This window comes from Hypomesus nipponensis, chromosome 28 (assembly GCF_054491055.1).
Source record: "Hypomesus nipponensis isolate SF chromosome 28, ASM5449105v1, whole genome shotgun sequence".
Classification (NCBI taxonomy): Eukaryota; Metazoa; Chordata; class Actinopteri; order Osmeriformes; family Osmeridae; genus Hypomesus; species Hypomesus nipponensis.
The window spans coordinates 9,892,846-9,905,648 of NC_140388.1; the positions used below are offsets into that span (position 1 = coordinate 9,892,846).

A 12,803-nucleotide genomic window follows, 5' to 3' on the forward strand; every position below is an offset into this window, starting at 1 on the left:
AACCCTGTCTCACTGTAGGGAACACAGTGGAACCCTGTCTCACTGTAGGGAACACAGTGCAACCCTGTCTCACTGTAGGGAACACAGTGGAACCCTGTCTCACTGTAGGGAACACAGTGGAACCCTGTCTCACTGTAGGGAACACAGTGCAACCCTGTCTCGCTGTAGGGAACGCAGTGGAACCCTGTCTCTGTAAGGGAACACAGTGGAACCCTGTCTCTGTAAGGGAACACAGTGGAACCCTGTCTCACTGTAGGGAACACAGTGGAACTCTGTCTCACTGTAGGGAACACAGTGGAACCCTGTCTCACTGTAGGGAACACAGTGCAACCCTGTCTCGCTGTAGGGAACGCAGTGGAACCCTGTCTCTGTAAGGGAACACAGTGGAACCCTGTCTCTGTAAGGGAACACAGTGGAACCCTGTCTCACTGTAGGGAACGCAGTGGAACCCTGTCTCACTGTAGGGAACACAGCCCTGAGAAGTGCACATCCTCCTTGTACAGGAGTCACAACCGGAGGAGGATGAGTCATGAGGCTACGCTGTCGCACCTCTCTCCCACAGGAAGAGGAAATGACAGCTCATGACTCTCCTGCAACCTGGGCGCCCCGGGCCCGCCCCCGGGGGAGGGGAGGGGGAGGGGGGCGCGAGGTCCTCCAGGGAACAGGCCTGAGGGAGACTGGAGGACGCAAGCCAGCGTCAGAAGGGCCAGTCCGCGACAAGAGCTGTGCTTAACAACCCCGTGACAACAGCTCCCGCAGCCGCTGTCATGGCAACGTGGAGGAGCACAGTCGAAAAGGCGAGCCGAGGCGGTCTCCGTTCAGCTCGCCCTCTGTGATGGAGGAGTGCCGGACTGCCGCGAGCGTCGCCCGGGAAAACACGAACAGGACAACGCCGTATTTTGTCAGTTACACAAAATATTCAAAACATGAGGGGGGTTCAGTTGAGGTGACTTTGAAACAGCTTAGCTTCTCTACTCTGCTGTAAATGTTGACCGTGACTATGGTAACACAACACACTCAGAGAAATCCCCTATTGATCCACAGTGCGGGCGAGCTTGCAGGGTTATTTTCCCACTGCAAGTTCCAAGTGCTTGGGTTTCGAGTCAAATTCTGCGGTGAGTCAGAGCTGTTTAATCGGGAGTCTCCCAGAGGAATTCACATAGTCGGCTAAACAAACACACCAGCTGAGGAAACGCTCTCCCAACTCGCTCCCTCGCTCTACAAACACCAGCCCTACAGAGGCTCAACACAGTTCCTAGGGAAGCTTTGAAGATTCCTACCTTCTGAATTAAACATGGGGGACTTTAGAGGGGCAGAGGCATACTGAGATCCACTGTGCGTCTGCAGTGTTCCTGCAACCTTTGAGCAGAAATGACTGACTGCTTCACCACCAACCAGGTTCGCTTTTCAGACTTAGAATCCAACGGCGGTGGCCCCCCGCGTCAACACTGAGATGGGGCATGTGTGTGTGTGTGTGGGGCAGGAAAGCAGCTTATAACAGCGTATTGCCTTTCCTGTTTTCATCACCTTTCAGTAGGAATACAAACCGCTGGATGTTTTAAAAATGTGTTTTTTATAAAAGTGGCCAGTTTAAGACGTCCCTCTCTGTTTACGTTAGAGAGCTGCCGGTCGGTATTCTTCCCTGGCAAGCCAGATACTGGGCCGGGAGACAGCTCGCTCTGGGAGACAGCTCGCTCTGGGAGACAGCTCGCTCTGGGAGACAGCTCGCTCTGGGAGACAGCTCGCTCTGGGAGACAGCTCGCTCTGGGAGACAGCTCGCTCTGGGAGACAGCTCGCTCTGGGAGACAGCTCGCTCTGGGAGACAGCTCGCTCTGGGAGACAGCTCGCTCTGGGAGACAGCTCGCTCTGGGAGACAGCTCGCTCTGGGAGACAGCTCGCTCTGGGAGACAGCTCGCTCTGGGAGACAGCTCGCTCTGGGAGACAGCTCGCTCTGGGAGACAGCTCGCTCTGGGAGACAGAAGTCGTAAGGACACCAAGGTCAGGCAGGCGAGCGGGAGAGCGAACTGTGGCTGCACAGCCCCAGCCTGTAGACAGGGTCATGAATCACCTCAACACCTGATCCTGGGCCTTCTGAGGATTCCCATGGCCACACCAGGGAGGTCAGGAAGTGTTTGAGGACAGGAAGTTGTTGGCTGTGTTTACAACACCACTGACAACACAAACGGAAGTATCCAGTTAATAATCGTATCTCCCCCCCCCCCCAAAAAAAACCTAATAATCTGAGGGAGATGACAGGAAAAGGAGAATGAGTATTTGTCTAAGCCCCCGACACCCCCCCCCCCCGCCTCCCCCAATCCATCTTTCCCATGTAGCCCTGAGAGGAGAACTGCTCTCTGGGCTGACTCACGCTCTGGTCTGGATGAGCACAGTGGCTGACCCGTCGAGGGGGCAGGGAACCACTCCCAGTATTAAGCCCACCTCCTCTCCAACTCAGACTCTGAGCACACACACACACACACACACACACACACACACACACACACACACTTACCAGACCGATCTTTATACATCCAGTGAAGATACATTTGTTTACAGATTTATAGTACCTGGTTCCATTACAAATAGACATTTGTACCAGTAATACGATACTACAAAATAAGGGGCTTGGATCCGAGTACACTCTGTACACCATGATACACTCGGCTTATGACATCCATAATATAATCGTTTTGTTTTTCCCAAAACACCACAACCTAGTAGCCCATCTAACACGTGTGGTCTAGTGATATTCCCATAGATACTCTCAGTGTTCTGAGTTTTGCATCACCTTGACAACGGGATGTGAAGAGAGAAGCCCTTGTTGGGAGGAGAGGGAGGGGGGGGGGAAAGCTCAGTAGCTACCCACAGACAAGTCAGAGAAACTGACGCCTGGATTCAGAATGCGTAAGACATGAACAGAGAGCTCCGTTGCAATGATTATAGGTTTGAGCTAACGTCACTCGCTCGTGCTCAGTCTAAACAAAGCATTTCCCCCCGGGGTCTATATATATATATATATGAAACGCTGAATGTCTTATCGCCATTTCACACGTTGGGAATCTCGGATTGTCATATGTCAAGAGTGCGGGCTGCTGAGGAAGGAACGATATCTCTGGGTAATCATGTGTGCTTTCCCCTTTCATATGCAAACAAGCGACACTCGTACAGCACCAGGGAACATTCTAGTCTCAAGCCAGCAAGTTTGGCAGCTCCTGAGTGGAGACAATGGGGGGACTGTTCTTGCTGCTCTCTGGGTTATTAAAAGCACCGCCAGGTTGGAGCAAGGTACATGTCAAAAAGACCTGGGGAATTACCCTGCTAGCGTGTCAGCGGAGGACGACCGCACGTTTCACCACAGACAGCGCCTGTTAATGACAGCCGCTCAGCCCCCGGAGTAGAAATGCTCTACAATGCTCTAGCATTTTCTGGGCATGCTAGCCACTGCAGGGACTGTGGTATGAATTCTTATATTCATAATTTCTTTACATATCATGATTTATTGTTGATAAGATCGCTCACATAGGATTGGGATTTGTTTATTTATAGGATCAGGATGGACTGCCTGGAAACGCGTGAAGATCAGGACCAAGAATTCTTATGTCCCGCGACAAAAGGCTGATAAACTCGAAACTTAAACGTGTACCCCCGGATACTGACTGAGCTGTGGCCACTGTGGCACACCACAACAACCTGTAGACCGCAGACCGTCAAGACAGCAGAAGAAAAAAAGCCCTAAATATAATGAGCGAGAATAGACGTCGCCTCTTCATTAAGGGCGCTAAACAAGGACACAGTGAGAGAATCTCACGGCAAGCTCTCAGACCAAACCGAGAACCCAGACTGCAGAGGCAGACGGAAAAGAGGGAACACATCGCAAAGGATGTTTGTCCAAAAGTGTGGATGAAAAGAAGGGGGGGGGGGGTGGTTGAGCCAAGGATGGTGAGTCACAGCCTGACGTGTTGTTTAGAAAGTAATGGCCAGGACCTGAAGTTTCCTTTATTACACTGGGAGAGACTTCATTAGCTCGAGCACCTCATTACCAGCTTTGACGACCCCCCCCCCTCCCGATGCATTAAAAAGGAAAAACCAAGGCTCTGGAGGTCGCTGACGAAACAGAAGACAGATTCCCAGAGAGGGGAGCGAGGGTCCCAGCCCTGCTCCGGTGTTGTGTGTGCAAACTACCGACCCACCTGTCTCTGTGCAGAGGTGGCCAGCTGGACCTGGCAAAACTTCACCGCTTGGTCCAAAGCAACGTCCTCGTCGACCTGCGGGGAGGAGAGAGAGATAGACAGAGAGAGACAGAGAGAGAGAGAGGAGGGGAACGCAGAAGGGTTAGGAGTGGCAGGGCCTGGCTGCCTTCCCAGAGGCCTGATCTAAGGATGACCTCGTCTGGTGGGGGGAGGGGTGGGGGGGCGTGTTACTGACTGAAGGCCCTCATTAGGCCACAGATAGCAGATAGGATCCTGTGTGTGGGAGTGAGAGAGCTGCTTCTGCCCAGCAACATCATCCACAGCTACATCCACCCCCCGTACGCTAGGCTAGCGCTACATCCCCTCTCCTTTACGCTAGGCTAGCGCTACATCCCCTCTCCTTTACGCTAGGCTAGCGCTACTTCCCTTTTCCTGCACGCTAGGCTAGCACTACATGCCCTCTCCTCTCTTGCACGCTAGATTAGCGCTACATCCCCTCTCCTCTCCTGCACGCTAGACTAGCGCTACATCCCCTCTCCTCTCCTGCACGCTAGATTAGCGCTACATCCCCTCTCCTCTCCTGCACGCTAGACTAGCGCTACATCCCCTCTCCTCTCTTGCACGCTAGACTAGCGCTACATCCCCTCTCCTTTCCTGCACGCTAGGCTAGCGCTACATCCCCTCTCCTGCACGCTAGGCTAGCGCTACGGCTAGGCTAGGTTTTAGCACGGGGCTGTCTGCCTCTCGTTAAGGGGTAGACTAGCGAGTGGCGGCATTGGGGGCGGGGGGCTCTGGAATAGACCCCAGACAGAGAGGAATGAGAGGGTTGGCTGAGAGCCGAGACGCTGATTACCGATTGGCGTTTTGAACACACTCCGGAGACGGGAGTCTCTGGTAGTGAAGAAAGATGGGCTTTTCCGGGGGAAGCGTAATGAGAAATGCTTGTGGTGCTGGGCTGAAGTGGGAAGCTGTGGACATGTGTGTGTGTGTGTGTGTGTGTTGGGGTGGGGGAGGAAAGGGAAAACGATCTGTTACGAAACTGAAAAACTGAACAGAAACCGAGCTGGCCCCAAACCGCTCTCTAATGAAACACGCCGGTGAAGAGAGCGAGAGAGACTTGTCAGGACACGCTGGTGTGTTCTGCTGCAGAACACAGGTGGAGGATTAATGAGGACGCCTGGTGAACCTGACTGATCACCGCCGTGGCATTTCGTCTCCCAGGCCTGGTATCTCTACGATGGTATCTGCGTAATTGCTCAAGCCTAGAGGAGCTGCCCCACATTCAATTCGAGAAAAAAAAACCATCGACAAGACCAAAAGACGCACGTCGCCCATCACAACCACACGTATGCTGGTTACATCTGCCACAGCCAGACCCACCCTGCATTGGAACGCGATTCAGGTCATTGTCTTGTCATTGTCGTCATAACATTCTATTTAGAGACATCAGTGATTAGTCAGGCTGACAAGATCACCACCGATAACCAGGCCATCATAAAGGTAGTGTCACGTACTGTATACGTAGGGGATAAAAAAAAAAAAAAAAAAAACATTTATAACTACAGCAGCCCTCATCCATCCATCCACCTCTCTCTCCCTTCTCTCTCTGCCCACTCTGTTGCTCTCGCATGCTTGCAGCCTCCCACTCCAGCTGCAGCCTTCGGGCTTGACACACAGCCAATGACAGCCCTTCCACCCCCACCCTCTCTCACCCTTCCACCCACATCCCCACCTCCACCCCGCGGTCAGCATTGATCCCCAGCTCAATGAGTTCACAAAGGCTGACGAGGACTCCCTCCTCTTCAACAGTGACACGGGCAGGAAGGGTGAGAAACACACACAAAACTAAGGCCCAAACACACCTAACTACATTCAAAACGACGTATAGTGTCGACGTAGGGAATGAGTAAACACCACAGAATGTTTGATGTCCTTTCAGATGTGGCGGCGTGTAACGGTCGCTGTGAACTTGCCTGCTTCATGAGCATGTAGGTCTCGGACATGATCTTCTCGATGCGCCCCAGGTCATAGGTCATGACCTTCTGACCCTGCTGCCACACCCTGTAAGCGTCCAGCAGCAACGTCTTCCCAGACTCCACGTCCTCCAGCATCTTCCTCTTCCGGCTGGGCCTCCTCCCCGGCCCCTGCCCCTGCTCCGCCCCGTACCCCGACAGCGGGCCTCTGGGAGTGTGAGGGGCCTGCTGTTGCTGTTGCCTGGAGCTGATACTCAGCTCCTCCAGGGACAGCTCCGGAGCCCGGCTGCTCTCCGGCACCTTCTCCCCGAGCTCAGTCCCACTTCTGGGGGCCTCGGTGTTCAGCTGCCTGCCCTGAGGGTCCGCGGTCTTGGCCGCCCTCTCCCAGAGGCAGACGTCCAGCTCCATGGGCTCCAGGGGCTCAGCCGGTCCCGCTCTGAGCCCCTCCGCCTTACCCGCGGGGAGCACTGGCGCCTGGTCCCCTTTGTCGGGGGCCTGAGGAGGCTGTGTCTGGGAGGCCTCCCTGGGGCCGGGGTCAGGGCCTGGGGCAGCGGCTCCGTCAGAGAGCCCGGGCTTCTTAGGCAGGGCCTGTTTGTCGTCCGCACCGGGCCTGCTGGATGTATCTGTGGTCGTCATCTCCCCCATGGAGGGTAAAGGCCCTTTGGAAGGTTGCTCCGAAACCTGACAGTGAGGAAGAGCAGACGCCATTGAAAACACGAGCGCACACACACACGCGCGCGCCGGAGAGATGAACCCCAGGGCTTCTTCCTGGTTTCCCCGAGTGTGAGAGGAACCCTGGCTTCCTACCCCTGTGAGACTGTTCAGCTTGTCCTCCAGGACTTTCACGTTGAGGAAAAATGCTCTCTTGGCCAAAACTTGGCGATCCACATCCCGCAAATATTTCCTTCAAAACAAGGAGGTTGGGTAGAAAGAGAGAAACAGACACGTCAGTTAAATATAGTTTACAGAATATCTCACACACACACACACACACACACACACACACACACTCCTTTATCTGAAGCCCAGGTAGTGCGCCCCCTGCTGGTGGTGGCTTAGCGGCCCGTCATCTCTTACTTTCCCTGGTCCGGCGTCCTCTGAAGCATGAAAGAGACTTTCAGCAGAGTGTCATGGTCCTTCAGCAGAGACAGCACCTCCAGCAGCAGGACGATGGAGCGGTTCATATGCGACGCAAAACTCCCCGGGCGATCAATCTCATCCACTGGGATACGCCAGATGCCCTAGAGGCGGTGAGGAGGAGGAGGAGGAGGAGGAGGGAGGAGAGGGACAGTGCCAAGACGTTAGTCAGCCACAACTCTTCTCCACCAGGCAGGTATCGACACGCGTTTACGTGGCTCATACTTCAAACTGGCGCAGGGATATAATGCAGCCGTTTTCTTAGTATTGTAAGTGCACCTACGTGAACCCCAGAGGTGACCCCACAGACAATGGAATACAACGTGAGGCCTCTGGTTGGTTAAAGCAGTTCATTCATTCATTGTGTGTCTTGGTCACAAGGGTAAGCTCATTTGGGGCAATTTTCTGCGCTCTTTTTGTTTAGGGACGTGTGCCCTGCTGCGTGCTAGCCTGCTGCCAGCTCCTTCAGGGACTGTGCACTGTGAATAATACTGACATGAGTAAACAATTAGACCCAACAGTGAGAATTGGACAACCCCCAGGAAAGCAGAAAGTGGAGAAAGCCACATGAATTAATTTGGGCCAAAATAAAAAGGCATTACAAAGAGAAAGAGTCCTCATGAGAGAATGGAAATATCCTGCAGTGTGTGTGTGTGTGTGTGTGTATGTGTGTGTGGAGGCAGACAACCCGAAGCTGGAACATTAGGGTACTGTTACGTATATGGGTTCATGTACAGGGAACTCTCATGCACTAGTGAGAATGTTTAGTTTTCATTTAGCTTGTACACACACATACACATACCATAAATGCGAGAAGTCTCTATGGCAAACGAAGGGGTGCCCTGCTCCCAGCTGGTTTAGCCAAGGTCTTGGGTTCTACCTGAGTGCCTTTTAGCAGAAGATATGCTTTCAGAACTCTGTGTGTGTGTGTGTGTGTGTGTGTGAGCAAGCGACAGAAAGGACAGAAAAGCTACACATATCGCAATGGAACTAAACAAATGAGATCTGTTTTATCAGCCTCCACAGGTTCTACCACTTCCTCTTGACGATCACACTAATAATCACACCAACTACCAGCCTATATTCCACCTTAACTACCAGCTCTGCATTGGCATTTGGAATTTTCACAGGAGAAAGATTCGTTTGTTTGGTCGTTAACTATCGAGTTCCAATGCATTCTTGAAGTTGGAATCGACCAAAGAGCATTGTGATGCATCAACTCATTCCATCTCCAATAATCGTATCCAATAAGCTGTAGAAAGCAGTGTGATGCCAGTTTGCTCGCAACAAAATTAATCAGAAGTAGGACAATGGGGACCAGCACAATCCAGCATAGCAGGGATTTACCGCTATAGGTCAATCGTGCTGGACTAGAGAGGGCTTGAGAAGGAGGGAGGGAGGCCTCTTCCTCAGCGTAGAAACATCCAACCACAGCAAAGCTGTTTAGAGAGAGCTGCACCACAGCTTTGCACAGATTACCATGTAGCACAACAGATAAAGCAGATTTGTAAGACTTTACCAGCATGGATTTGTATTTTTTTATTTATTTATTATTTAAATAGCATATTTTTCCCCCCCTCTCTATTTTCAGTGGGGAAATGTGACCCATAGTTGACGGGGGATGTGTGCAGCACTTTAGCAGGCTATGGAACCAGGTTCAAGCATCGCAAGAGCTTAAAGGCATCACTGAAACTCCCCACCCCACAGCTTTTGGAATTAAATTGTAAACAAGAGATGCTTTGGAGGGGGAGAGGGAGACAGCGAGGAGAAGGCAGCGATTATGGCCTACGTATTCACACATCAGAAGCAATTATGCATCACTAGTTCAGTCATTACACATCGCAACATCCTGACTGTTACAGGTCACATGACTGGAGAACAGCCATCATCTCACTCTGGCAACAAAACAACAGCAGCAGCAGCTAGATACAAACAGAGACAGATATTCTCCCTGGTGTGTCTCCCAGAGGGAGAAGACATCGATCTGGAGGGTCCTGACTCAGATCTCCTTCCAGGGCATGGGATTTCTCCCTCCTCCCTCCTCCCCCCTCCACACCCACTTCCTCCTTCCCTCCACCCCCACCCCCTAACATGGTCCCCCACACCAAAGCAGCACTTGGCTCATATGAGACCCTAGTCTGAGTGACCATGTCTTTTAGAGAACTTGATGAATTAGTCTTCTTCTGAAGTGCAAACATGACTAACGGAGAGAGTTATTTCCCTTGTCAATTCCTTCTGCAAATGTCTATGAGATCCAGATACGCCACACTAATGAACACCATGTCCAGCCAGCCCTGGACCGGGAATCAGGAACCAACCGAAATGAGGGTTTAATAAAACATGCATCACTTCGTCCACCTGTAACAAACTAAGAACATGAACCACTTGCCAAGTATACCAACCGATGATCATTAAAACGAGGGACCTTTGATTCCAGGGGGGGAGACCTCCCCCCATGCCTCTCACTCTCCTCTCTCCTTATCTGGTCATAACCGCTGAATCCCCTCCCTTCTTCCACCTCCCTTCGCTAGAACGAGCACACAGCCCCGCAGGATCGAGCCAGCGTCACGTCAACCTGTATCAAACCTCAACACCCTGGGTACATCGCACAGTACGATCAGGGAATACACTGGCCAACATCACGACCACGCACACACCGGAACAACCACACAGAGAAACCCTCTCCTCAGGCAACAGTCAGTCGGTCTGTAGAGGGATGCTGCTGTGTAGAGAAATCACACACGGCAGGGGAGAGAGAGGACTCGTCTGCGTTGACGAGAAACAGAACGCGCTCCGCCGCGCCAGACTCCTCCCCCCTCCCCCCCCCCCCTACGAGTACAAACACCCGACAACTCCTGCAAACTGGGGAAGAATTCCGCCGGCGTAAAAACCCAGCGCTAAATCACGCGCTCGTTTGTTAAAACACGGCCAGGAGGAGTAGGACTCACCATCACCGGGGGAACGTTACCGCGCCTCCGCCTGCGTTACTGTTCTCTTTTTGGGTGGACTCCCGCTGGCGCTCACGGCTCCAGCGGCCCTGGCAGCAGTCCCACCCCGATGGAAACTCCCTCCCAGAGAGCGAGAGAGAGAGAGGGCTGCACTCGGGGTGCCGGGAGAGAGGAGGGGCGGAGGACAGGAGGCAAGAGCACGACAAGGAGGAAGAGGAGGAGGAGGAGAGGAGCGTGAAGGGGAGCAGACACGACGCAGGTGTCAGGTCCTGGAGAGTGAGCGGCGTGCCACTGACAGGCAGGATGACTTGCTCCTCGCTCGCTCTCCAACCCTGCCATCTCACAAACACAAAAACACCCACGCGTTCCCCCCCCCCCCCTCTCTCTCTCTCTCCCATGACCCCAGCCTGCTACGGGGCTGGCTCCCTCCCTCCCCTCTCACTCCCGCTCTCAACCACAGCCTACCGCCGCCCCCCCTCACACTCCAGACAGCCAATCGGAGGCAGGCCGAGTTAGGTCCCGCCCCTTAATCACACGCCCACACAATACATACACAAACCAAAGGGGAAGAGAGCAATGAGTAAAGAGAGACCTAGAGCAGCTCAGAGAGAGAGAGAGACAGAGAGAGTGAGAGCGCGGGAGAGAAAAAGAGAGAGAGGGGGAGGGGGAGCTAGAGAGAGAGAGAGAGAAAAGGGAGGGGAGAGCACGCTCACACGACAGAGAGAAAAGCAACAGGAAAAGAACGAGAGAAAGAGTTGGATGGCTGGAAAACAGACGGACAAAGCCAGCCAGATAGGTGTTAGGAGAGAGGGCAGAGGGGGGAGGAGGAAGGAGAGGTGGAACATACGAGAGAGAGAGAGAGAGAACGTGAGTTTGTGTACAAATACATCCATCGAGAGAGAGACAGACACAGAGAAAGACAGAGAGAGACAGACAGAGAGCGAGAGAGACAGAGACAGAGAGACACAGAGAGACAGTGAGAGAAAGACAGAGAGAGAAAGACAGAGAGAGACAGAGAGAGAGGCATGCTATTCCATGCAGTCAGAGGACTCTCTCCCTGCAGGATAGACCGAGGCGGTCAGGGAGCGCTTCCCCGCACAACAACAAGCTCACCTCCTTCCTGTCAGCGCTCCGCTCTGACGGCCAGCCCGCTCAACACAACAAACATCCGAAGCAAGCGCATCTTGTCTGTCCTTGCTTCCTGTTGTTAAACCAAGATTTTTACAGCACGACACAGAGGTGGACTGAACCCCTGTGATATCCTTAGAGAGAGACGCCCACATCCAAAATATGGAATTTCAACAATTTCAAATGTATTAATGTAGACCTGCCACTCCTCCTTTGCAAATAGTAGATGGTTGTTCTGGACTAGGCTCCTCCTACACGCTCAGCTGAAAACACCTCACAGGCTGTCTGTACTCTTCACTACAAGGCAGAGAAACACCAGAATGTTCTGGTCTACCGCAACAACAAAAAAAGAAGAAAAAAAAAAGGATGTCAAGTTAAAAAGTAACTACGGTGGGCTGAAACAGATGAACAAAACAAAACCCCTACCAGTGGATGAATAGTAGTATTACTCACGTTTCAGCCTATTACAGTAAGCTTGGTCTCAACATAAAATGTTTCGGAGTGGTTTTGGATGTTATTCAATTCTAGTCAAGTCTATTTATAGAGCCAATTTAAATAACTGTTGACCAAAGTGCTGTACAGGCTGAGTAGCAAAAGCCATAAATCAACACAACACATACACAAAACAAGTAAACTATTAAAATACAAAAGAAATGGCTGAATGTCTAACAGAAGAGACGGTTTTCCTCCGGAGCATGCAGCCGTGTGCGTGTGTGCGTGGGTGGAGGAATATGTAAGCACATATGTGTGTGTGGGGGCAACACTGCCTGAGCGAGCCTGCTGTGCCTGTGTGCAGGGGCAGAAGACAGCTGTGCTACAGGGGCAGAAGACAGCCGTGCTACAGGGGCAGAAGACAGCCGTGCTACAGGGGCAGGCAGAGGACAGCCCTGCTACAGGGGCAGGCAGAGGACAGCCCTGCTACAGGGGCAGAAGACAGCCCTGCTACAGGGGCAGGCAGAGGACAGCCCTGCTACAGGGGCAGAAGACAGCCCTGCTACAGGGGCAGGCAGAGGACAGCCCTGCTACAGGGGCAGAAGACAGCCCTGCTACAGGGGCAGGCAGAGGACAGCCCTGCTACAGGGGCAGGCAGAGGACAGCCCTGCTACAGGGGCAGGGGACAGCCCTGCTACAGGGGCAGGGGACAGCCCTGCTACAGGGGCAGGCAGAGGACAGCCCTGCTACAGGGGCAGGCAGAGGACAGCCCTGCTACAGGGGCAGGCAGAGGACAGCCCTGCTACAGGGGCAGGCAGAGGACAGCCCTGCTACAGGGGCAGGCAGAGGACAGCCCTGCTACAGGGGCAGAAGACAGCCCTGCTACAGGGGCAGAAGACAGCCCTGCTACAGGGGCAGAAGACAGCCCTGCTACAGGGGCAGGCACAGGACAGCCCTGCTACAGGGGCAGGCACAGGACAGCCCTGCTACAGGGG

At 53.1% G+C, this 12,803-nt stretch overlaps 1 protein-coding gene across 4 annotated transcripts in view; it reads right to left on the minus strand.

Moving 5' to 3' along the window:
- Window positions 1-12,803, minus strand: part of cabin1 (calcineurin binding protein 1) — a 36,848-nt gene that overhangs the window by 4,932 nt on the left and 19,113 nt on the right. For all 4 annotated transcript variants that reach the window (XM_084694549.1, XM_084694547.1, XM_084694548.1 and 1 more), the window contains exons 31-34: window positions 7,241-7,404; window positions 6,971-7,067; window positions 6,164-6,844; window positions 4,191-4,265 (exon numbers count right to left, since the gene is read on the minus strand). In XM_084694549.1, coding sequence (XP_084550675.1) covers window positions 4,191-4,265; window positions 6,164-6,844; window positions 6,971-7,067; window positions 7,241-7,404 — 1,017 coding nt within the window. The remainder of the gene's footprint in view (window positions 1-4,190; window positions 4,266-6,163; window positions 6,845-6,970; window positions 7,068-7,240; window positions 7,405-12,803) is intronic.